At 34.8% G+C, this 27,586-nt stretch overlaps 1 protein-coding gene and 1 pseudogene across 4 annotated transcripts in view; one reads left to right on the top strand and one right to left on the bottom strand.

Moving 5' to 3' along the window:
* The window catches only part of PDS5A (PDS5 cohesin associated factor A), a 128,271-nt gene that overhangs the window by 49,752 nt on the left and 50,933 nt on the right, over positions 1 to 27,586 (bottom strand). For all 4 annotated transcript variants that reach the window (XM_024731636.1, XM_024731639.1, XM_024731637.1 and 1 more), the window contains 11 exons: positions 23,994 to 24,120; positions 21,340 to 21,420; positions 19,299 to 19,439; positions 15,900 to 16,015; positions 13,641 to 13,735; positions 12,590 to 12,735; positions 9,520 to 9,671; positions 8,042 to 8,155; positions 5,981 to 6,062; positions 4,717 to 4,765; positions 4,345 to 4,484 (listed from right to left, as the gene is read on the bottom strand). In XM_024731636.1, the coding sequence (XP_024587404.1) occupies positions 4,345 to 4,484; positions 4,717 to 4,765; positions 5,981 to 6,062; positions 8,042 to 8,155; positions 9,520 to 9,671; positions 12,590 to 12,735; positions 13,641 to 13,735; positions 15,900 to 16,015; positions 19,299 to 19,439; positions 21,340 to 21,420; positions 23,994 to 24,120 (1,243 nt within the window). The remainder of the gene's footprint in view (positions 1 to 4,344; positions 4,485 to 4,716; positions 4,766 to 5,980; positions 6,063 to 8,041; positions 8,156 to 9,519; positions 9,672 to 12,589; positions 12,736 to 13,640; positions 13,736 to 15,899; positions 16,016 to 19,298; positions 19,440 to 21,339; positions 21,421 to 23,993; positions 24,121 to 27,586) is intronic.
* LOC112390630 (metallothionein-1E pseudogene) lies at positions 16,607 to 16,863 on the top strand (annotated as a pseudogene).

The raw sequence follows: 27,586 nt of genomic DNA, 5'->3' as shown, positions 1-27,586 counted from the left end.
GCAGAGGGAGGGGGGGGGGGGGGGGGGGGGGGGGGGCCCCCCCCCCCGCCACCAACAAGCAATTCTCTGCACACAAGCAGAGCATACTAAAATTCAATCTCTACCCCCCACCCGCCCAACTCTCCCACTTCAGATGCCAGTAGCAAGCCCAGGTTTACCTGTACCTCTAACCAAATGACTATAAATCAGAGGTTCCCACAACCCCCATCCCTTCCTTGGGCTCAATTAATTTGCTAGACTGGCTCACAGAACTCAGAGAAACATTTTCTTACTACTGCTAGATCACTGGTTTATTATAAAAGTATATAACTCAGGAACAGCCAGATGGAAGAAATGCATAGGACAAGGAAAGGACTCAGAGCTTCCATGCCCTCTATGAGCTTGCTACTCTCTGCAAATCTCTACATGTTCACTAAACCAGAAGCTCTCTGAACTGTGTCCTTTTGGGGTTTTATGGAGGCTTCATTACATAGGCATGATTTGGTGGCACAGTGGTTAAGAATCCACCTGCCAATACAGGGGACACTGGTTCAATCCCTGGTCCAGGAAGATTCCACATGCCACGAAGCAACTAAGCCCGTGAGCCACAATTACCAAGCCCGCGTGCTGCAACTACTGAAGCCTGCACACTCTAGGGCCCATGTGTCACGACTACTGAGCCCGCGTGCTCCAACTACTGAAGCCTACACACCTAGAGCCCGTGCTCCACAACAAGAGAAGCCACCGCAATGAGAAGCCCGCGCACTGCAACGAAGAGTAGCCCCTGCTCGCCGCAACTAGAGAGAGCCCGTGTGCAGCAACGAAGACCCAACGCGGCCAAAAAAACAAACAAAAATTATATTAAAAGAAAACAGGAAGCATTCTATGACTGTTACTAAATAGCGTAAGTTAGCATCTCTCTCTCCTTTTGGTTTTTTCTTCTCAACCTCCTCCAGGAGATATAACTATGCTAATACATACCAACAAGGTCTGAATCTCAGATTTCTAAATATAACTGCTGGAGGCTACATATACATCATTATCTTCTCCTATCCCTAAAGTATCTCCTCTGATATCCAGTCACCCAAACTAGAAATAAAGCAGTCATTCTTCATATACTGGTCTAATTCCTACTCATCCTTTAAGATTCAACTCAGGAATGACTTATTCTAGAACAAGCTATTCCCATTTCCACCCCTGCCTGGGATGAAGCGCATGATTCTATCAGAATATTTAACACACTGTATTCTCTATTGAAATATTTCCCTGCCTCTGTCACCTAAACAGCAACTTCGGTGAGAGAGCATGTAAAATACAATTTACTAAATTATGTAATGAATTATAATGGTGTAGGCTTGACCAAAGGACAAAATATACTTTGGACTTCTGAAGACACAATGCATATCCAAATAATCCCACAAGGAAGGTTTTTCTTTAAAGTATAGTCCGTGAACTACTCATCAGAGTCACTTTGAGACTTTGCTAAAAGATGGAGATTCAGGACCCCACTCTAGACCTATTTTAATAATTCTTAGTGTTTGTCATGTATATGTAACATCATAAGAATTACTATCTATTTACATCCTATAGGGCAGGGCAAGCGGCCCTCTAGTAGGCCGTACATAAATTTTAATTTTATCTTATTCGTTTAACAATCCAATGAGGTTGATAATATTTATAGGTGAAGAATATGAGGCTCAGAAATGCTGAGTAACTTATTAAAGGTCAAATTGGTAGTAAATGCTGAAATTCAAACCTAGGACTGTCTCAAATGCTGAATTAACAATATTCCTGGAAAATCTTAAAATTTGGGAACCATGGTCATAGGAACACGCTAGAGGATAAAATAGCAAGCAGAGCTGAAGCTAGGACAAATAAGTGGTCCTCCACTAGAACCAAGGTGCGGAAACTCAAAACTTGAAGTCCAAAGAGAACGCAAATCTATACAGCACGTATTTCAATACCATTGCTCACCCTCTCACTATACCATCATGTATACTCGCATTAATCTACGGTATGTGTCTATTCATATTCCTTGCTCAAAGTACTTTTGCTAAAATTTTTTAGGAATGGAATTGAAACAAAAGGGGAAAAAATATCAGATCTCCACTCCTACTAACTCTGTTACTGAGGACAAAAGGAATGTGGGTATTAAAGGATATGTATAACTAATAACAATAGCCTTTGGGGAGAAGGACAAAATGATACAGATGTTCTGGGAAACAGCAAAACTATTCTAACGGTGGTTGTTTTCCTGAGCATTTAAAGGGTATTACAAATCCTACTTTACACATGAGAACATAGAGATAAAGTTAAATAATGTGCTCAGAATACACAATGCTAATGTAAGCTAAGAGAGAAATTACTGTGAAACCATTTACCAAAGAAAATGAACTAAAAAATACGAAGAGTAGAAATTTTCCCCTCTGGAACAGAGTTCTTTTAGCCATTTGGTGGCCCATTTCTTAAATATCCTCAGAATAACCTCCCCTCCAAAAAGGTGTCATTACCATGCTCTTTCCAGTGCAAGTCCAGTCCTCATCTCCACCTTCCTGCTTCCTACAATCAATTCATCCTGAGATGTTTTCCTTACAACATCTGTTTTACATATACATTTTGGATTTGGAAACTCTTAGATATTTCTGTTCTGACAAATAGTAGGAATTCATGTTAGTACCATTTCTCAAACTCAAGCTCAAGTCTTATTTTTCTCAGACCAAAAAATACCACTTGATTGTTCATTCTCAAGGTCCACATTTCTTGAGCAGTACTCAGTCTGTACTGGTTCTTGCAAACAATGATGAAATGTATAGAAAGAGCACTATTGAGGGTCTGTGAGATCTGGACTCTACTTGCAGCACAGCCACTATAACCAGCTGTGAAACACTGGATGAGAAACTTCATCTCTTTAAAATTCAATCTTTACCTGTAAAATGAAGTGGTTAAACCAATTCTCTCTGCGTTTTTTTCAAGCTATTTCATTCTATGATCAATTATATTAGTAGATGCCCGGCAGAATACAGTATTCTGGAACTAGAATTCTAAATGCCGAAGAAGTAAATGAAACCTTTAAATGTTCTCAGCAAACCATCCTGTTCAGAAGTACAAAGAGCGAAGTATTCTGGGCACCTGGCACAAGCACATCCCTAGGCCCAGTGGAAGAGTCCACTGCTTCCTTCCCTAAACTGGCTTCCTCCCACCTGTTCCTGATTACGCCTCTTTTTTTTTGCGGTACGCAGGCGTCTCACTGTTGTGGCCTCTCCTGTAGCGAAGCACAGGCTCCGGATGCACAGGTTCAGCGGCCATGGCTCACGGGCCCAGCCGCTCCACGGCACGTGGGATCTTCCCGGACCGGGGCACGAACCGTGTCCCCTGCATCGGCAGGCGGACTCTCAACCACTGTGCCACCAGGGAAACCCGACTCCTCTTTTAAGATCCACTTAGAGACCCTATATTCCTACTAGACTGAAAAAAATACATACTCCACATTCCCAATGACTTTATATATACATCTATTATAGTCCTTATCCCTTATCACATATGCAAATAATTATCTTTCTAGGACAAAGTTAGACATAAATAACTGAAATGATTTTCTTTCTCTTATTCATCTCTGTAAGCCTGGTCGCAAGCACAGTGTTTGTCATATATGTGTAATACTACAGAAATGCAATTTATTTAAATCCTAAAGGGCAGTCTAGGGCCATGTATCTATATCTATATAGGATATCTGTATCTATCTCCTCTTAATAATCCTGTGAGGTTGTTAACATGTAGAGATGAGAAAAATGAGTCTCAAAAATACTGAACTTACTAAGGGTCTCACTGGTAGTAAATGGTAAAGATGAAATTAAACAGAAACGGTCTCATAAAATGCTAAATAAATGAATGGATGAATTTTTCCTTCCTGACATTGTCAACAATTGGTTTTCTCTATAAAATAAAGAGTTTAAGAATAGAATGAAGACAAAAGCCTAAATAGGAATTACCTTATCTATAAATGCGTATATGCCAATGTAACTATTGTTGATTTACCTACTAATACATGGGAGAAGAAAATACACACACAATACACAAAAGCATTTAATTTACCTAATAAATGTCTACTAAATCAAAGCATTTTATCTTGCTCAATTCCTAGGATCAATCTCCCTGGCTTAGTTCTCTAGTGTTTTTCCTGGAATTTGGCTGGCGAGTGGTAAGTAAAGAGAACTAAATTGACCAGATATACTCCTAGGTAATTCAGAGCTCACAGTATTGTTAAACTCACACAAATAAAATAATCTATGTAAAGAAGGCTTTAATGAAATGTAAGTTTCTATAAGCAAAGCTAGGAGAACAAATATAAAAGTATAATTTACTAACCACACAAACATCTGCCTGTTTGCACGAACAGGTTGGACTGATTAACAACTCCAACTGAGACCGCAGTTTTTCATCATCACCAAGGACTTGGTTAAATTTCTTCACAAAATCTTGTGCTTTCCCAGGGTCAGGCAAATTCTCTATAAAATTCAAAGAGAATCAATACTACAAAAGAAAAACCACTAAACTAAAGGCAAGCTGTCTTAAAAAATACTGCTGAGGCATCAAAAGATAATCAGTCAATCTGGCTCTTAGAAATAAAATTATTAAGAAAAGGATTAGTTTCTCTTATTTAGTATTAAATTGATAGTCCCCCTGGGTAAATTATTTGATGTCTACTATAATATCTACAGAGTGAATACACATACTCACTTGCTATGGTCATCAGTTTTCCAAACATGGCAGAACAGTTAGCCTCAGACTGAAATTTAAAACAAAAACAAAAGCTGTCACATGTGCTACCAAATTTTGGTAAGAAAACTATACTCAGTATTGTACTTTTTTTAAGTTAAAAAAAAATCCATCACAATATACCCACTAGAAAATGGCTTACCATATCTACACCCTATGTTGATGACAAAGAACTACGAAGTACCCACAACTATTAAGTTAGCACAAATAGAATGAAAGGAGATGCCAGCAGGAAGTTATTTAAAAATTTTTAAGAGTATATAACTTTCATAGGAAAGTTATCTTGCCAGGAGACTGAACAGAGAAGATAATGAAAACAATTATCATATCAAAATTACTGTGAAACCATACACCAAAGAAAATTAACTAAAAATGTGGAGAGCAGAAAAATTTTCTTTCTGAATAGAGTTCTATCAGCTATTTTGTGGCCCATTACTTAATATATATCACCTCCCCTCCTACTGCCCTTTCCTCCATTACAACAAGAGTATTATTTTATTATTGAATCTGCATGGTCCCATGAACCACCTGCTTTTGTTAAAGTTTCGCTGGATCACAGTCATACCCATTCATTTGTATCTCTGACTGTTTCTGCACCACAAAGGCAGAGTTAAGCAGTCATGGAGACTGTATGGCTGGCAAAGCCTAAATTTTTACTATCTGGTCATTTACCAAAAAAAGTTTGACAACCCTTGCTTGGGCCACTGAGGGGTCTCTGTGTATGGTTCCCTGGCTAAGAACCCCTATTCTAGCAAATATGCTTAGAAGTATATTAAGAGGTTATTCAAATTTCTTTTATCCACCTCCCAGAAAATGTTGGGCAGTATTTCTTTGTTAATTTGACTTTGGCATATTCAAAGGATTGATACCTGATTTGATACTGACTCTATAATAAAGGACCAAATCACAGAGCAAAAAAACATTTATGACTTCTAATTTTATATTCAGGTTTAATTCTAATGATTTGATAATTGATAAACTATAACTTCTTAGTGTCTAAATACTTGATAAGCTGGAAAACACCATTTTTTTTGCTCATGCTGGAAAATAAAATTTTGTTATATTCATGTGAAATGCAAATTTAGCTTGGATAACCACAGAAATTGTTTAACTGACATGTGGAAAACAAAACACATGAAATACTTTTTGCTTGCTTCATTATATATGACTACAGAAAAATGAACAATGACTAAAACTGAATTTAAATAAAACACCATGAACCTACCGTAGGCTGCTTGTGCAAATCCAATAGTTCTCGTACATGACTTCTAAGCATGTTCTGACACTTCCACATTTCATTGAGAGCCCTGTAAATAAAGTTATAAATATGAAAAAAAATACATAATAAAACAGTACTGGTAACTACTCAACCTTACTACTTTTCTTACACCATTCTTCTACCTCTACCTAAAATTTTAAGCACCAGAAAATTTACTTATTAGGATTAACAGAGTTTAGTTTAAATTACTTAATATAAGGCTTCTTATGAGAGAAAATATTTGAGAAGTTTCTAAGGATGAACAGGATCATGACAGGTAAACTGAAGGAACTGAGACAGTCTAAGCAGAGGAAGCCAGAATGTTCTGCTACAAAGAGAGATAAAATGTCATCAAAGCTCATGGCACATACAGGAAAGTGAAAAAAAATTTATAGGCTTGGAGCACAGAATGTGATTGGGGGAGCATAAGGAAGCTGGAACATACAATAGAAAAGGATCAGATCATGAAGGCCTTTTTATGCCAGGCTAAGGGGGTATGCATGAAGCAGTGTAGACTATTTCAAAAAATGAATTTCTTAGAAATGATGTGGATTCAAAATGCTAAATTAAACTGAGTTTCTTTATTCTAGACTCTTTTCTCTTCACAAAAGCAGATTTTCTTCTCTCACAAACCCACTCTGTAATTTCAGGTGCCCAAAAGACCTCTGGGAAGTTAGTCTATCTCTGAGTACTCTTTGTCAAATATTTTGAAATATAAACAGAGATCAAGACCTTAGGCCAGGGATTTACTACCTACAGTGAACATTATGAACCACTTTCAAATCCTTTTTTCAAATGATGGCTAATGTCTCCTAATAGGATGCACCAAGGATACATTACTCTGTGGACTTTCTGCTGAAAATGCATAATCTTGATCCAATGATGAGGAAACACTGGATGAATCCAAACTGAGAGAACATTCTACAAAATAACTGGCCTAGGCAATACTCTTCTGGAAAATGTCAAAGTCATAAAAGACAAAGACAGACTGAGGAATGGTTCCAAATTTAAAAAGACTAGAGACATGATAATTAAACATGCAATGTGTAATCCTAGAAAGGGAAAAAAACATCCCAAAAGGACATTATTTGACGATTGAAGAAATCTGAATACACACTGGATTAGACAATAGTTTAAAATGTTAAATCTCCTGATTTTCATAAAGGCACTCTAGTTATATATAAGAGTATCCTTGTTCTTAGGGAATACACACTGAAGTATTAGAGGTAAAGGGATCCAATGTCTGCAAATCACTATCAATGGATCAGAAGAAAATACATATATAAAGTATGTGCAAATGGCAAATGATAAAAAGCAAATGGTCAAAAATTATGAATCTGCCTAAAGAGGATATCACAAAGCTTTGTTTTATTCTCACAACTTTTCTGTAAATTTGAAATTATAAGAAATTAAAGGCAATATATATGTATATGTAAATGGAACAGCTGAGGTTCTTATTCAGAAAAATCAGAATTCTCAATGACAGGAGTTATTTAGTTTTTTAAAAGCTTTATTAAAGTGGAATGTCCACACATCCTAGGTAGCCTGGGATAGTTAAAGTTTATGCCAGTTGTCTGAACAAAATTATTACTAGTGCCTCCTTTCAATCTCAAAAATATCTGTTTGGACAATCAATCACATGGTTATTCTACATAGAAGTGATCTGGACACGCTCTCCTGACAAAGAACCAGTTCTTAGCTCTTAGGCTTAGTATGGTAAAGCTCCAGTAGTATGATTCAGATCCCAGCCAACAGGTGAACAAAAGATAATTTTGACATGGGGACTTCTTTGAATCCCTGAAACCATATTACTGGCTCAGTTGCCAAATATGCCTATGCATATAGGAATATTTTTGCTTTTAACTTAACTGGACTTATATAATAAAAACTTTCTCTATAAATACTTATCTGAGGTTCTTGATTCAAGCAGAAGAAGCAACAACCCTATCAACAACAATTAATTAAATAAGATGAAGTAATTTTATAAAATCTTCAAGAAATACTCCAATCATTCAAAAAGTAACTTACTTGACAGCATTTGGATCCAAACTAGCATATAAATAATACAAGCATTTCATTCTCTCTTCTGTTTCCAGGTTGTGGGGGACAAGATACTGAGCAAAGATTTTCTCTACCAACAGTCTACAAGGCAAACAAACAAAAAACCCAAGTAACAGAATTATTCTATTTGTTAGAAGCCACAGCCATTTCATATTTTATCCACCTCATGCAAAGATATCACACCAATGATGATACTTATCTGTGAAAATACAATGGAAAAGATCAGTATGTGATCAATGCTTTTCCTTGCAAGTATGGCTATTTTAAAATTTAGAGCTACTGTTGCTATTTGTGACTTTATGTTTTATCAGTATGAAACATTTGTCCTAAAAGGGTTATATATTATTCCTAAGTAAGGGTGCTAGGCTGTTCTACCTGTTTTCTTCATCAGTCTGGAGCTATAGCAAATTACTTAACATTACACATAAAGCTATGATCTCAAGAATAATTAATTCTCAAAAAAAAAAGTTTCCTTTGATTAGTTTGGCTCCTTTCCCATGTTGTCACATTTAGTAAAATCAGGGGGCTCTTCCTTCATCTTCCTGAAAATTCAGCTTTTCTTATGCACATCTGTCTCCTTTCCACATTCTAAATTCCTCACCAATATTAAAATATCCTTCTTGCTAAGCTTATAATTATTATTCAACATCACTGGAATAAGAAAATTTAAGGGCTCTTCATTAGTCAATGAAATACATAATCGATCATGTCAAAGTAGTCAGTCTAACTCAATAAAACACTGCAAAGTATTTTGCAAAAACCGAAATCATTACTATAATCCAACAGAGATTTGTAAGTAACATTCAGAAAATGAAAACAATATAAGTTCTCATCTCAAGAGAAGAATTTCCTAACCATGTACGGGGACGAATGTTAAACAGACATTGTGGTGATCATTAGGCAATATATACAAATATAGAATCATTATGTCATACACTTGAAATTTAATGTAACGCTGTATGTCACTTATACTTCAATTAAAAAATCCAGTAATACCTCTATTGGTACTTACAGTGTTGTAAAAAGGAAAAAATAACTAACAGTTATTAAATAGTGCTACTCTGCCAGGCAGTAAGCTAGGGGGCATTACATTCATTATTTTATTTAATCCATAAGACAATTCTGTAAGAAAGGCTTATTATTAACTCCTTTTTAGATAAAATCAAGTACACAGAAGTTAAATCAGCTGCGCATGGGCACAGATCTAATAACGGGCAGAATGAACATTTGGTCTCTGGTCTGAGTCCAAATCTCATGCATATTTCACTATTATTATGCTAACTCACAGTCTTGGCTGGAGTCTTATTTAAACATGGTATGTCTAAATATGTAGAAAGTGGTTTCTAAACTTAGAGAAACTAATTATTATGAAAAAATTCAACAGAAATATTTAAAAATTAAAAGCACTTTTATATTCAACCATTTTACCAACATATTAGACTCACTTGTCATCGATGCTATTCTGATAATATATATGCAAAAGTTTGTCCTTTATCCAGCTGACTTTCTCTGCAGCTTCCTTTCCTGCTTCACCATGAAGACAGTATTTCTTATAAAGCTGAGCCAGACCCATCATAGCTTCTTTTCTTACTCGCCACTAGAAAGTATAAAGTTTATTGGATAAACTAGATACCAAACTTTAGTATACAAATCTGCAAAAATTACCATTTCTTCACTAGGTTGCACAGTGAGATTTATGTGTGCATAGATTAGCACAATATTAATTTTCAAAAAAGGCAGACAAATCACTTAACCAACAATTTTGATTATGTTCCTATTTAGAAATCATCCAGTGCAAATACTGCTAAATCACCTACCAATTTTTTATTTCCCTCAAAGCCAAGCAATAGTAAATCTTACAAAAGATTTCATTAGATTCTGTCTAAAAAAAATTTGGCTAAGTTTTAGAAGTGATTAAAAAATAAAAGAGAAAGCGTCTAATTCACTCTGCAAACAAAAGTCCTATCGTCTGGAATGTTTTGTCCTAGTTACATCCCTTTTGATATTAACTCAGAATAATAAGAGCAAAATTTAGTATCAAGATTTTAGAATTACAAAGTTGGAAAGCACCTTAGTGATCATCTTAAGTGAACTTCCTTACTCTGTAGATTAAAAGGGCAAATTATTTACCTAGTCACATCCTAGTCCGTGAAAGATTCTTTGGGACTTAAAGAGATTGGAATGGTTTATGAGGAGGAAAGAAAGGTGGTGAGAGGAGAGTGGACAGAAAAGTAGACTATAAAAATCTAGAGTTAGAACAACAGTACGATGTAATAATAATCACAAGTTATTTGTCTCAATAACAAATCAGAATATACTTATCTTTGGCTTATTTTTTTTTAAATATATTTATTTATTTTGTGGCTGCATTGGGTCTTCCTTGCTGCATGCGGGCTTTCCCTAGTTGTGGCAAGCGGGGGCTACTCTTGGTTGTGGTGCATGGGCTTAGCAGTTGTGGCTCGCAGGCTCTAGAACGCAGGCTCAATAGTTGTGGCACACACGCTTAGCTGCTCCGCGGCATGTGGGATCTTCCCAGACCAGGGCTCGAACCCATGTCCCCTGCATTGGCAGGCAGATTCTCAACCACTGTGGCACCAGGGGAGTCCCATCTTTGGCTTGTTTAAGTTAATACTTTCTTATAATTTTTAGTATAATTTTCTCATTTGTATGCTATTTGGTAGATGAAATGAAATTCTGTTCCCATATAACAGGTAACAGATGTCTTTTGACATGTCTAACATGAAACAAAAGAATGTAAGCCGTGAAATCAAAGATTTAAGTCCTGTCCCCACATTTTATAGAAAACAAAATTCAGAAAGGCTATACTCAAGGTCATTTAATTCATTACACCAAAAACCAGTTCCTAAAATGCACAGTAGGTGTTATTTGAATTATTAGACCATATCATACAGTCTCAGTTAGCAAGAATCATTTATTCAACTCTTCCTGAAACTATAAACAAACACTGACAGAAGTAGGAGTGAACTGTTTCTAAAAGGAGGAAGTAACACAAACGGCAATACCTGAAATCTGGTTTGGGAGTAGGGGGCGGGGGAGAGGGGGTAGTTAACAACTAACCAGTAGGGAGTGTCATTTCATTTAAATTAAAGCCAAGGGGAAAAAACTCTCAGAGTTAGAATTACTGACACAGTTGAACAAGTTAAACGGTGTCTACTTTATGTATCTGTCTCCTACGACTATTTCAAAAGAACTTAAAGAATGCATCTTGCTCCTAAGTGTCTATCGACAGATGAATGGATGAAGAAGATGTGGCACATATATACAATGGAATATTACTTAGCCATAACAAGAAACGAAACTGAGTTATTTGTAGTGAGGTGGATGGACCTAGAGTCTGTCCTACAGAGTGAAGTAAGTCAGAAAGAGAAAAACAAATACCATATGCTAGCACACTATATATGGAATCTAAAAAAAAACAAAAAGGGTTCTGAAGAACCTAGGGGCAGGACAGGAATAAAGACACAGAGAATGGACTTGAGGACACGGGGAGGGGGAAGAGTAACCTGGGACGAAGTGAGAGAGTGGCATGGACATATATACGCTACCAAATGTAAAACAGAGAGCTAGTGGGAAGCAGCCGCATAGCACAGAGAGATCAGCTCAGTGCTTTGTCTCCACCTAGAGGGGTGGGATAGGGAGGATGGTGGGGAGACGCAAGACGGAGGTGATATGGGGATATATGTATATATATAGCTGATTCACTTTGTTATACAATACCCAAAAAAAAAAAAAAAAAAAAAAAAAAAAAAGAATGCATCTTGCTATATCTCTATAGCAAGATATTGCTTTTCTACTCTGAAATTATAGCTAAATTACATTGGTTTCAAGAGGGTAGCAGATTTTCAACTATGCTTCAAATAAAATACCACACTGCAAAGGCAACCTTTGTTGAAGATGTTAATAAGTAACACATTTAATCAGCCTGCCTTGCCTGTGTATCTCTTACTCATGGTTGACACTTTCTTAGCAACTGCTACTACTGTTCTTAGTACTGCTTTTCTTTATCAACCCACGTTTTTAACTGCATCCACATGGAGGAAATTACACAAAAAGAATAGTAACTAAACATCATTTCGGCCCTTAGCTTAGCACAGCAGTATGGAAACACCACTTTCATAGAAAGTATGACTAAGACAGTTACTTTTGAAGATGCTAACTATAAAAGAAATAAATACTGGTGATCAATCACTATCCTTCTGAAACTCATCATGTAAGTGTAAAGGTAAAATAAAACTTTAATTTAGCTGCTCTTTTTGTAAAGGTAGGCTAAAAAACCCATGCCTAAGATCTGAAAAGCTACAGAATCCAATGTATTCATCTGTAAAGATAATTAAAAGATACACAGGAAACATACAAATTATTAGCTTTTTATTTGGTATTGTATTAGTTTGACTTTCACACAGAAAAACTTTAAATAGAAAATAATTTCTATTGTATTTTGCTAACAATGTAAACACAGTAAATTATAAAAGAATAAAATTCCTCAGATTTTACCCGTTTGTCCAGTGTTCTTTCTCTTACAAAGCCAAGTAGCTGATCATTTACTAAGGCAAGGTCTCTTTTGGCAGCTGTTATTATAGTAACAATGACATCATGACGAATAGCTTCTTCTGGATCATGTGATCTAACTTTCAAGTATTCTGAAATAGGAGAAAAAATTAAGCTAAATGTTAGCTATAATATTCATTATGTTCAGAATGACAAAAAAAAACCTAATGCTTTTAAGTTTATGTCCATACTGGAACAATGATTGTAAAATGTGGCATAAATTAAAATTATTTAATTTTTGAGGTGGCAATACCCTACATAATAACAAAATAAACTAAACCACACTATTTACTACTGTAAAGTCACATCTTAATAAAACATTTTATATCAACTATTCTGGAAAAGCCAAATCGGCACCTGAAATCAAATCAGCACCTGATTTAATACAGTTTAGAATTTAAGTTAACGATACATATTAAAAGACTTAAAATATAGTAAAAATGCTTATAGCAGGTTTGCTGACAGGTATATATCTTCACATTACGCAACATAAAATAACATTCTGTGACCTCTAAAAAAAATCCTAAATAACTACGATACAAACAAAGTTATTTCCTCTTTTTTGGTAAACAATATTTTGATAGCAGTTATTTATTTGTTACAACCAAGTAAGTAGGTTTAAATGCTCTACTTCAAGAGAAGAATGAGAAATTCTAGTCTACTTCAGAAGAAATCATTTTCCCACCTATTATTAGATATGTCACTATATTTAATTATCACACAGATATAATGATTTGTGCCCAAACCCAGAGTCATAAGGAAGAGTCTACTTCCTCAAACTATGATTTCCAGAAAATTCCAAAGGATTACAATGTGAAGATTTCAAATGTAATTTTATTGTATAAACATGAAATCCCTTACTAGTAGTCCATGACTGATAGAGACCTGAAAGAGTGCCAGAGTGAAACCTATTCAGAAACCGAAGTTAAAGTCAAAGGCCACAACTAAAATATATTTGTGTGATCACTCTCATACTTCAATAAACCAGCTACCTTACCTGTGAGATCCTTTGCTAAATCTGGGTGATTCATTAAACAGTGACTCGCAAATTTCACACTTTCTAATCTCACAGGAACATGAATGTCATTGAATCTACATAGAAAAAGATTGCTAATATTAATTGTAAGGCAAAATAACTATTTTCAAATAAGGTATATCAACGCTACGTAAATACCTATAAACAACAAGTTACTGATTATAAGATGTGTTGGTTTATTAAAATGACAGTTAACTTGTACTGAAGGAAGAATATAAAGTAAAAAGATACATAATTTCACAAGAATATTTTTTACAACAGGATTTTTTCACCATGCTAAAACAAAAACGGTATAAACACATCCTCCAACCCAAACTACCTTCACTGGAGAACCAAAAATTGGAGCTTAAAATTATGCTACAAAACAAAAAATAAATATTCAAAATGCACAAAATCTATTTGCAAGAAGTTAATAGGAGGAAAATACTAGAGGAATGTGAGGTAGAAAGCAAATCATATATGAGGCAGACCCAGAAATTCAAAGGTAAGTACATAAAATACATGTGCCATATTGCCTCATAGCAAAAAAGTTTCATATGGCTGGGACCAACCTGTAACTGCTATTTTAGGTCTAATATATTGTAAGAACTTAATAATATGAAACTCAGTATGTCAATTCAGAACTGCATATAATAAGGATAAGCTGAGAAACTCTCAAGTTTTAAATTTATTGGGCAATTTAAAAACATATTTATTAATTATGAATAATGTGATTTTTTTACCCCTTAATCTCCCTTACCCATTTCTTTCCTCTCCCAACCCTCTTTCCCTCTGGCAACCACCTGTTTGTTCTCCTTATCTATGACTCTGTTTCTGTTTTGTTATGTTTGGTCATTTGTTTTGTTTTTTAAATTCCATATGTAAATGAAATCACACAGTATTTGTCTTTCTCTGTTTGACTTATTACATTTAGCGTAATACTCTCTAGATCCGTCCATGTTATCCCAAATGGCAAAATTTCATTCTTTTTTTATGGATGAGTAAAATTCCCTTGTTTATGTATATACCATATCTACTTTACCCATTCATCTACTAACTGGGTACTTGGGTTGCTTCATATCTTGGCTATTATAAATAATGCCACAATGAACATAGAGCTAGTGCATGTATCTTTTTTGATTAGTGTTTTTATTTTCTTCAGATATATAATAGTTCTATTTTTATTTTTCATCATTATTATTTTTTTTGGCCACACTGTGTGGCTTGTGGGATTTTAGTTCCCCAACCAGGGATTGAACCTGGGCCCTTGGCAGTAAGAGCATGAACCCTAACCACTGACTGCCAGAGAATTCCCAATAGTTCTATTTTTAAATGTCTGAGGAACCTCCATACTATTTCACATAGTGGCTGTACCAATTTACACTGCCACCAACAGTACACAGTTCTTTTCTCCACATTCTTGCCAACACTTGTTATTTGTTGTCTTTTTGATAACAGTCTTCCTGACAGGTGTGAGGTGGTATCTCACTGTGGTTTCGATTTGCATTTCCCTGATGATTAGTGATGTTGAGCATCTTTTCATGTGTCTGTTGACATCTGTATGTCTTCTATGGAAAAATGTGTATTCAGATCCTCTGCCCATTTTTAAATCAGGTTGACTTATGTATGAGTTCTTTGTATATTTTAGATATTAACCCCTTATCACATATATCATTTGCAAATATCTTCTCCCATTCAGCAGGTGGCCTTTTCATTTTGTTGATAGTTTTCTTTGCTGTGCAAAAGCTTTTTCGTTTGATGTAGTCCCATGTGTTTATTTTTGCTTTTGTTTCCCTTGCCTGAGGAGACACATCCAAAAGCATACTACTAAAACCAATAAGTGTGTACTGTCTATGTTTTTTTCTAGAAGTTTAACACCTAGAAAACTTCTAGAAAAAAACACATAGTACACACTAGCATGTTTTGGACCATGATGTCTTCAGTCTCATGACTTATTTAAAAAATTTAAGACTCTGAACATTCTCAGATGTGAATTATTTATTCTAATGACATTATTTTAGCACACACAAAAAAGATTAAAACCTGTTATGTGGGTAAATAAGACAAAGCTTTCTTCATAAAGAATTTGTCTTACAATTTATTCTCCAATAAAGACAGCAACACAGGTACTAAAGACACAAACACATATCAAAGTTTTGATATGTGTGGTTTTAATCAAGTGCGCCACATTCACTAGCCTCCAAAATGTAAGTTAGAATCCACAGAATTATGTTCTCTTACCGTCCAAGAAAACACTGCCACAGAGGACGATTCTGTGTTGCCAAATCGGAATCTTTAGAACCAAACAATTTAGCTAAAAGTCGAACAACAGCTAATCGCTCTTCTCCATCATTGCTCTAAGGGAAAAAAGAAAATAAATAAACCCTGAGGTTTATTCATCAGATTACAAAAAAATAACATGAAACATTTCTGAGAAGCTACAATTTCATTATTTCTGCTTAAAATGATAAGAACTTTAAAATATCATGTTCTCTCATTTACTGTGCAGAAGTTGACTTGATTCCATGTTAGATCATCAGGTTCTTTGCTCTTATTTCATACACTCCCAACTGTTAATTTATGCCTACTTCACTGCTTGTTTGCAATCTATACAGATGCTGTAGAAACATGAAGATAATCATTCAATTCTAACATTCTGTAAGAGTCCTAGAAAAAATTCTATAAAGGGAAGAGCTACAAATAATTCCTGCCCTAATCCTATAATTTGATCTCCAACATAAACCCATATCAATTAAGGTTTTGATACGTGAAGTTTTAATCAAGGTTCCCCTGCTGACTGGCGCACATGATACTGAATAATGTCATGATTCAGGAAAACTCATTTTAATAGAAGAGCATGAATCTTAAGAGTACCTAAAAGGTCAGGTGAACTGAACACTACAAAAAGTCAAAACTTGATGCCCCCCACCGGACCAGTGAACCGGCTTCGTCCCGTGCTTTGGACCTTGGGCCTCACTTCTCCTCCAGATGGACCCCAAGTGCTCCTGCCCCACTGGCGGCTCCTGCAGCTGCACTGGCTCCTGCACCTGCGAAGCCTGCAGATGCACCTCCTGCAAGAAGAGCTGCTGCTCCTGCTGCCCCGTGGACTGCGCCAAGTGTGCCCAGGGCTGCGTCTGCAAAGGGGCCTTGGACAAGTGAAGCTGCTGTGCCTGGTGTCGCGGAGAGCCTGCCCCGGGTGTCAAGACAGCAACCAGGACAAACCTGCATTTTACTGTTTTTCGCACAACCAGACCTGACGCTGCATTCCTTTTTCTATGAAATATGTGAGTTGTAATAAAAGTTGTTGACTTAAAACAAAACAAAACTTAAAGTTATTTTTTGATAGAGGCCTATTTTCTTATCCTGAATCAATATACTCTATAAAAAGTGTTCTAGTTTTCACTAGTGATGTCACGTCTTAATATAAATTAAGTTATTCTGAAACCATATGGTGCATGAAACTTTTTAAAAGTCACATATTCACTAGGAAAATAAAAGCAATAATGAAAAGCAGTTGCTAATTTGTAAAGCGTTCAAATATAATTTGTGTCTAAAGCAATACCAGCAAGTCAATAAAAAAAAAAATTTATGGGAAAAGGCAGTAAGTGAAAAAAGAAAAATGACTCCAGGATATCATCTTTTCCTTAAGAATGTCTCAACTCTCAGGGATAGGGGTTTTGTGGTTAAAATAGGCACACTTACTAAACAAAGATAAAAATGAAAATTCAAGCTTTAACACTTATAACTACAAAAATGATTTTCTTTCACAAAGTTTTTCGCAAGCAATGTGACTACAATGCAGATTAGTGCTGCCTTTTGGTAAGTAAGTCCAACTTAGTAGCCAACATGATTTATTTTTTTAAAGAAAAATCAATCTATCCCTTAAATGTCAAACACTAGAAAAACTGGAAATTTTACTTTACTTGAAGGTGACTACTTTAGTAGCTTAGTGATTATTTCAAATGTGACATTTCACATCTATGTAATTTAACTACTGAAATAAAATTAAATGAAAACTCACTCCCACCCCCTGCCTCCTTTTTCTTTTTAATTTAAATTTTTGGCTGCACTGGGTCTTCGTTGCGCACAGGCTTTCTCTAGTTGCCGAGAGGGGAGGCTACTCTTCCTTGCGGTGCACGGGCTTCTCGTTGTGGTGGCTTCTCTTGTTGCAGAGCACGGGCTCTAGGCACACGGGCTTCAGTAGTTGTGGCTCGCAGGCTCTAGAGCACAGGCTTGGTAGTTGTGGCACACGGGCTTTGTTGCTCCGCGGCATGTGGGATCTTCCCGGACCAGGGATTGAACCTGTGTCCCCTGCATTGGCAGGCAGACTCTCAACCACTGCGCCACCAGGGAAGCCACCCCCTGCCTTTTTGAATTTTTAAATATGTTCTCTGAGTGAGGTTGGAATATGATGATAGTGCTGGTAATTTTTTTCTGGTGCAAAAATCATTTGGTGTCTCTGATGTACAGCTGTTATTAGTAATCTATACCAAAGTGAAAATTATCTCATTAAGATATTACCTAATACATTGTTTGAATACAAATATATATATAAAATGTTAATTAAAATAATGGGTAAAATGAGAAATTCTGCATTAGTAATTTACCAGTGACTTTCTGAAAGAAATTCAAATGACCACCTAGTTTTTATTTTTCTTCAACCTTAGTTGAAAAAGGTAACCACTCTGTTACTGCTTCTAATTACAAAGTAATTGATTCAGAACAATTCTCTGTAAAAATTTTCTAAAAGCAAAATAAAGCAATTATGACTGTTTTATGTTTTAAATTGGTGAATAAATGTAAATGTCTATCTCTGCCTAGCATGAAAAAAGTCTTATATATAAAATGTGGCAAATTTTCTGACTATAGCAAAGCTGCTAAGTAGCACAACTCCAGAGTATCCCTTAAAACATAAGGGACAATAGCACTCTATGGACCCACACAGTGGACAGTGTATACAGTTGCATGCAGTGGCCCAGTATAAAGCAAAATCAAACAAACTGTTATGTTGAAGCATTTTCTCAAGTATTTTTATTGTTCTCAGAGGACTGTAACCTAGGACTTTTAACTATAAAAAGCTGTAGCTATATGATTCAGGGATATAACTACAGAAAATCGCCACAGCTATAAAAACTTCCTAGGCTATCTGCTTAGCACACACTGGTGACTCCAAAGGGGGCACCCTAATTATATATAGATAGTACCTAAACTACTCTGAACCTCATGAGCCACAACTACTGAGCCCATGCACCACAACTACTGAAGCCTGCGCACCCTAGAGCCTGTGCTCTGCAACAAGAGAAGCCACCGCAATGAGAAGCCCGTGCAGCACAACAAAGAGTAGCTCCTGCTCGATGCAACTAGAGAAAGCCCGAGTGCATAACTGAATCACTTTGCTGTACACCTGAAACTATCAACTATATGTTGATAGTTTGATCAATAAACTATCAACACTGCTAACCAACTATACTCCAATATAAAATAAAAAGTTAAAAAAATGCATACCTTAACTAAATATAAGAAGGTAAACTGAACTCATTAATAATAAAAAACTTTATTCTTTTACAGTTAGAGAAAAACAATATGATATATATTTTTCTCTTAAATGTTAAAGGGCTTAGAAATTATAGTCAGTCCTACCTTCAGTTTGAATTCAAGCTGCGGCATGACAGATAATAATAAATGAGGATCTATAGCAAAAAGTTCCTGAATCAGATCAAATACATGTTCTGACAAATCACTTACTGATGATCTTCCCAGCACCAGGACTTGATTGAAAAACTACAGGAGATAAACATAAAAATAAAATATCTGTTTCATTTAAAAACTTAGATAGGTTTTTTATAAACATGTTAAAAGAAAACGATATAATTAGGCATTCCATATACAAGTGAAGGTGGTGAAAAAGAACAGATGTTTAAATTACTAATATGATAGGACAGTCCACCAAAACAGAAGAAATAAACCTCTAAATATCATCAAATTATGAATGTTACATGAAAGATATAAAAAGTAATTGAGTTGTTAGCTTTCTTTCAAATTAGGATGACAATTCTAGGAATCTTAACTTTCATTAAAACAAAACAATTTAGATAGTTTATGTAATTCATTATAGAGAATTTTATAGAGAAATTTCCTTTTATAGCACAGAAAATTTTTAAAAGTCTCAATCTTTTGGATTTTTATTTAAGCTTGAGGATTCTCTCTATTAGTTTAGTAATAAAGAATAATTGAAGGTGGAGGATGAGTTGTTTGTTTTTTTTTAAATACCCAGAAAGTCAAAAACACTGTAACTCAGAGGACAAAGAGAAGGAAAATGTGATGATACAAAGGCTGATAATTCAAAAGAATTCTAGGAAAAAGAAACAAAGAGAATATAAAAGCACAAATTAAAAGATACCTCCACTCCTTGCCAACACACATAAACTTAGAAAAAAAATTAAATGTAAAAATGCTACAGAGGCAGTTGTATGCAACCGATTTGAGCATATGTTTTTGGTAGTATCATCAAATGATGTATTTCTTTTGAAAAGCAACACACATTAAGAGTTAGAAAACATTAATATTTATTACACAGACCTTGAAAAGAGTAAGGAAAATAGTTTTAACAAAATTAAAAAGTACACATGCACACACAAATAAGCACAGAACACAAATTTCTGAAAGGATACATGAAAATCTATTGGTGATGCCTATTTCTGAGAATTAAGAATAGGGTATTCAGGGTTTGAAGAGAGACAATTTTCACTGTATACCTTTTGTACTACTTGAGAAAACATTTTTTTTTACCATGTTTAAGTATTTATTTAGTAATATAAATAATACTAATAATTCATACCATTTAAATTAACAGACTCTCACTTGGGTTTTTATATGTAGAAAATAATTAAACAATAGATAAATGCTACAAAGATAGTTACTAAAGATAGTTACTAAAGGAAAACACTGAAAAAATCTAAATGTGAGGCAAAAGAGAAATGATTAGGTAAATTATATGTGAATTCAAAGGAACATTTATAGTAATTCTTATAATAAAAAATCAAAATATGGAAATACATATATAAATGAAGACAATTCAAAGTTTTATATGGTATATGAAAAAAACAGGTAGGAGTTTGAGCAAATGTTCAATAATGAAATTGCTACATTAAGGTAGTAGAATTATACATTTTTTTCCCAAATTACTTCATTGATTTTTTAAAGAACAAAAAGAAAACGAAAAAACTTCTATTCAATAAAGTAAAAAAAAAAAAATTTATTACTCTATAACAATTATTTAAGAAGGCAAACCAAAAAGGTTCAGAAGAATGGCCTAGAGACATGAAGAAGAAAATATAGAGAGAGCCATAGATAAAGATGAAAGGAGAAAGTGAAAGAGATAAGCATATCCAGGAGATAAAAAGATAAATACAAAGGCAGTAGAAGAAAGAGTAGAAACTGTAAACAAATTTTCATAAAATAACATCCTCCCATCTTATGTCATTTAAAAATAATGTCTATAGCTTACAAAGTTATGCTGTATTTGGTTACATTTAGACATATCAGTTTTTTATATATTTCTTATAAAAAGATGAAACTGTTTATAGGCTAAATAAGCCTTTATGTGAAAGGTTTCAGTAAATTAGTACAATGGATTAAGAACTATAGAATTATGAAAAAATATATAGGCAGAAATACATACATTGGCAATGCATGCCTCAATAGTCTGGACTGTCCTTTTCAATAGGACTTTTGCGAGGTCAAAGGACTGTTTATTTAAGTTCTGAAACACAATAAAAATATGCAAAGTTACAAATGAATTAGTGAATTTATGATCTAGATAGCAACACTAGAACACCAAAGTCTTCAAGTCCAAGAAATATGAAGCAAAAAATATAACTGAACTCCATTCAAGGTTTTACCCAATATCTGCTAGTCAAGTGGTCATAAATGCAGAAGTTGCAAATAGCACAACCATGAATCAAAAACTAAAATACATTAGATAATTAGCCAAAAGCCCAAGCCTATATTAAGTTTAGTTTTACTAAACTCAAAATGGACCTAAGGCTTTTTGGTTTTGTTTGTTAACCAATTTGAACTGGCAATCACACCCATGCATCCTAAACAAATACACACACATGCACGCACGCACGCACGCACACACCCCTTTCGAACCCACTATCCTCAGTATTTCACCGTCTAATCAACGTCTGTTCTGAGCAAGAGTGGACCTGGTAAGTGTTTCTGGTAAAATTCTCAGTCAATTATGTTTTTAAAACACTAAATACTGTCTTCACTCCTCAAGATTCCCAATGCATGGTAACAAATTAAAGGGTCTGAGGAAGCCTATAGAAAAGACATATATTTAATTTTTAAAAACTTACTGAAAATGGAATTCTTGTGTTGAAGAGTACCCATTAACATCTCCACACTTTGCAGTTTTAGACCAACCTGAGATTCACTGACCATCATCTCGCACCTATCCCCAAAAAAGGCAAGGATATCCTATACTCTAGGTTAGTAGTCAGCAAACTTTTTATGCAAAGAGCCAGATGGTAAATAGTTTAGGCTTTATTAGCCAGCCATATCGTCACCACTGCAACTATACAACTCTGGCTGTTGTAGCAGGAAGCAACCACGGACAAAATGAAAACAAATAAGCATGGCTGTTTTCAAATAAAACTTTTACATAAATAGGCAGTGGGTCAGATTTGGTCTACAAACTGTAGCTTCCTGACACTTGCTCCAGGTTTTTATTCCATTGGCAAGAGGATAAGATTATCTCAAAATTAAGGCAACCTTGGAGGAAACAAATAGGTGAGGGAGATTAAGATACAAACTTCCACGTGAAAAATCAATGAGTCACAGATATGAAATGTACAGAGTGAGGAACATAAGTCAATAACTATGTAATATCTTTATATGCTGATATATTGTGACTAGATTTAGGTGAGCATTTTGAAACGTATAGAAATATTGTGTAACAGGAGTTAACATAGTGTTATGTAGGTCAATAACAAAAAAAGAGATCAGATTTGTAGTTATGGCGGGGGGTGCGGGGGGCAGAATTGGATGAAGGCATTCAAAAGGTACTTCCAGCTATGAGGTAATAAGCACTAGGGATATAATGTACAACATGATAAATCTAATTAACACTGCTGTATGTTATATATGAAACTTGTTAAGAGAGTAAATCCTAAGACTTATTTCATCCACAAGAAAAAAATTTTTTTCTATTTCTTTAATTTTATATCTATGAGATGATGGATGTTCACTAAACATTTTATAATGTTTAAATTAAATGAAATAAATCATTTCATAATATAAGTCAAGTCATTATGCTGTATACCTTAAACTTATACAGTGCTGTATGTCACTTATAACTTGATAAAACTGGAAGAAAAAAATTAAGGCAACCTTTCTATTTCCTAAAAAGGTATATTTCCTACTCATTAAAAATAACCTCTAACTAGAATACAAACACCAAATACACTATTCCTCAAAAAGTTTTTCCTTTATTTTGCCTGACATATACTCCCCCTACGCCATACTCTCAAAATTTTGACCAATTACAGACTCATTTGAATTAAAAAAATGCAAATAATATATAGTGAGTAAGGAGAAATATTTATAATTGACTGCATCTTATTGTGAATAAGTATCATTAGATACATCTTCATTTAACATCTGATAATAGGTAACTGAACAGTCAGAGGAAAAGGGCAGAAGAGTAAATATCAACAGTGGGGTAGGCCTGAGTCCACCCCAGAGGGGAAGCTGGTAGGGAGCTAAGTCCTTCAGTTTCTTACGGGGAGCTAGCAGAGAGAAACAGAAAAGGAAATGGAGAGGAATATACAGCTCTGAATCATCCTTTTCCCCTTAACATTAACCACATAGTTCCCACTGCCTAAATCTTTTTCTGAAAGTGGCTAAGAAAAATGTAGGACATGGGTTCTGAGAAGAAATACAAATTCCTACACTCTATATCTATGTTACAAAGGAATAAATACATTTTCTTTTCCAAAACAAACAAACAGCAACTAACCAAGACAGTACTCCAATCCCTTGTAATTTCTAGATTAGATATGAGTGGTCAATCCATCTGGAACATTTTTAGTTTTCCAGAGAATAGGCAGCACTTAACTGAATGAAAATCTTCCATAATATATTAATCAATATATCTTCTAAAGATAACAATAGCTGTAAGACCAATATGTGTTACTCTATTTTATTTGGGGCTGGAGAATGATAATGGGAATAATTACATGGGATTGCAAATGGTGAAAAACAATTATTTTTCATATGTGTAGTACTACCATTAAATATTAACTTTTAATATCTTCATACTATACAGACCTTATGTGCAGGAATGAGGTTAATAAGAATGGAGTCCAATAATTCTTGAGTAACTCCATCACCTTCCATGATGATAGAACTCATCAAGTCTAGCATGTGCATTTGTACCTTCTTATTGTGGCTATTGCTTTAAAAAAAGAGGAAGAAAAAAAGAAAAAACAATTAGGCTTACAAAAGAAAATTAAACTTCCCAGTTTAAAACAACTATCTCAAATGTAAAAGGATTTTCACCTGATTTAGGGAACCATGCCAGTAATGGCAAAGAAACTTTGGCTGCTCTATATTTACTTTCTCCCTTTGTTGATTATTAAAACAGCTACTAAGATATCATTGTAAAGTATTTTACAAAAACAAAAACCTTTAAATTTAATTAAGCCCCTATACAATTAGAATTCAAAGAGTGAGTTAAATTCAACTAAACAAAAATGTCAACTTCAAAGAAAGGACATCTTTGCTTATATGCCCCTGGATTTTAAAAGGTGATAAAATTTTAAGTAAGGAAACAAAAAAAATGTACAAGATAATGAAGGTAGGCAGTTTTTCATCCTTTTTATCCTTTTTGATCTTAATAATTCCTCCAAATAAGGCAGAACTATAAACACACAAAAAAGCCTAAGTCAACACTCCTATATCTTTGCCGCTGGACTTTTTAGTTCAGCAATACTGAAAACCCAAAGTATGATATAAAATGCTTACCAGAACTTATAACTAGAAGGTTCTGAAAATGTCATCCTGCTATCTCTCAAAGAATTTCAAACGAATGAAAAATCAACGAGGTAAAAAGCCAAGAATCAGTTTCAGTCCTGCTTCCTTAGCCAGTATAGAGTCAATGTGGGCCTCCTCAATAAATATCTCTACTGCTGATACAAACTTACCCAAAAAGATTGGCTACAAAATTGTTATAAATTAGTAGAGCATCTAGTGTTATAAATTAGTAGAGCATCTAGGTTTCTCCCTCTCTGACTGCATCTTAACTAAAGACTTGACCTATCCATTTTCACATTTATCAGAATACATATGCAAAGACAAATCAAGATAATATAACTTAGTTGTACTACTACAGACACAGGGAAGTTTAAATTAAGACTAAACTAAATGTTATTTCATTTATGTATTTCTTACCTATAATTTTTAAAAAATTAGTTTGAAATAATGTATAATACACCTGTTGGACACTTAGTTGTAAAATCAAAGATGAAAAAATTTATAAAGTTGGTAGAAAAATTGTCCCATCGTTAGAGACACAGTTTTCTATAAGGCAGAAAAATACCCCTTTTAGAAAGATACCCCTCTTGCATATCCTCTCTTAAATATCTTGTTTACTATAGGCCAAGATTGTGAAAGATCAATTATATAGTGGGATGTGTGTGTGTGGTAGGGGGTGAAGAAGAACAGATATTCAGCTTGATGCAAAAGAATGAAGAGAGTATATAGCTCTCAGATCCATATGCACTTGAGGATAGGAAAGGAGTGAAGGAAAGATAAATGAAAAATGGACTTAAAAATTATTTCCACAAGTTCCAGCCCAAGCTTCAATAATAGGGGTAAGATTTACTCTCCTACTTGAACAACTAAAAAACTGGACAGAATATAAGAAATAACAGTTTTCAGATATCAGACATTATACACATGCTGCTGAAAGAAGGGAACAATTTTCCCAGCTTACTTTTTCTACTTGGTAAAGTTTCCAGGCTTCAGTGTGGGAAGAGAAGATACTAGCAGAGCCTAATGGTTTTCCTGAGTCTGGGGTGACTATCGCTTGCAGGGCAGAATACCAGAGGGGAGAGAGCTACTCAGAGAGCAAGCTCACAGAGGGTACCCCCCTCCCCGAGTCTTCAGGTGCTTAGTGATCAGCACACGCAGGTGAGGAAATTTCTTGAGTTTGGGGAAGGTACCACCTGAAAGGCGTGGAGGGAATAATTCCCGGAATTCACACAGGTCTTAACAATGTGCATGTTCCAACTACAGTGGAAAATCTTATAACTCACAGGGCATCTAATAGAGTAATCAGAAGGGTAAACCCACATATCCTCTATGAGCTCCACCACAATGGGACATCAAAATCAAACTGTTTAAAACCAGTAATACAGAGAAAATCTTAGGTGGGTAGAGAAAAAGAAGATACATTATTTACAGAGGAACAAAGATTTAAAATGACAAAACTTATCATTAGAAACAATGCAAGCCAGAAAAAGATGCAGGAAACATCTTTAACAGTACTGAAAGAGAAAAAAAAAAGTCTATTAATGTGAAATTCATACCATGAAAATAACTTTCAAAAATGAAGGTGGAATAAAAGACTTTTTCAGACATATAAAAACTGAAAGAATTCTATCAACAGTAGCCCTGAACTACAGGAAATGTTAAAGGAAGTCCTTCAGAGTAAAGTAAAATAATACCAGATGGAAATCTGCATATATGCGAAGGAATGAAGAATACCAGATATATGGTAAATGTGTCAGTAAATACAAATCAATAAACTCCTCTATCAAAAGGCAAGTCCTTTATTTACTGATACCTCATTGTGAATTCTTTCAATTAGATAATTAGGTCAACAATAAACTTAGATCTTCAGAGTCAGTAAAGAAAAATATTGATAGGATTGTACGTAAAAGTAATAGAGGAAAGAAGTGTAACTGCAGAGTGGGAAGCGGATTTAAGTGGATAACCAAGGTCACAAAATGGGCAGAAAGACAAGTCAGGCATCTTTTTTTCATTTTGTTGGTGATTTTAATATTAAAAGAAAAAACTGCAAATATGTGGTAGAGTGCAAACAATGGCCACAAACTGTTCCCATCTCTTATGCACAAGCCTTTAAAACACTGCTCTGTCCAACAAAATATGGAGTCTATCTAACCAACCTTTGAATCTGGGCTTGCCTATGAACCTTGCTTGGCCAATGAAATATAAGTAAACATGAAGTATGCAGAGGTCTTAAAAAGTGCTTGTGTGGTGGGGTGTGCCCTTCTTGCTACATTTGAAACCCAGTCAGCATAAGAAGAGGTCTGAACTAGCCTGCTGGATGACAAGAGAGTGACACGTGACCCAGTTGTCCTATTACCTCAGCCAACTGCCAGATGTCCTGCTAACTGACTGCAAATACAGGAGCAAGTCCAGCCCAGAGAGAAAGAACTGACAAGCAGAATCATGAGCAAAATAAAATGGAATCTGTTTTAAACTACCAAGTTGTGGGTTACTTTGTTATTATGCAGCAAAAGCTAAGTAACACAAAGGTAAAGTTTACACATTTTATCTTTTATTTAAGGGCCTTCAGTTAGTTGCCACAGGAAGCTTTTTCTCATGCAGTTTTTTATAAGCTTCTATCATTAGACCAGGTTGGTCCAGTCCTTTCCTGTTTATTTCTGGTTAATTCTCTTCCTACCATTCTATCTAAGGAAAAGAAAAATATGTTAAAGTATTCATAAGAAATCTACAGAAAACTTTAGAAATGTGGTGTCCAATACAGAAGCTGTTATCCAACAGCCATTTGGCTACTGAAGATAAAGTCTGAATAGAGCCTTATGTTGAAATAATAATGCTTTTGGATAACATGAAATAAATAAAGTATATTATTATTATTATATATATATATA

Source organism: Neophocaena asiaeorientalis, unplaced genomic scaffold (genome assembly GCF_003031525.2).
Source record: "Neophocaena asiaeorientalis asiaeorientalis breed wild unplaced genomic scaffold, Neophocaena_asiaeorientalis_V1.1 scaffold39, whole genome shotgun sequence".
Lineage (NCBI taxonomy): Eukaryota > Metazoa > Chordata > Mammalia > Artiodactyla > Phocoenidae > Neophocaena > Neophocaena asiaeorientalis.
This window is presented reverse-complemented; position numbering and strand designations above follow the sequence as displayed.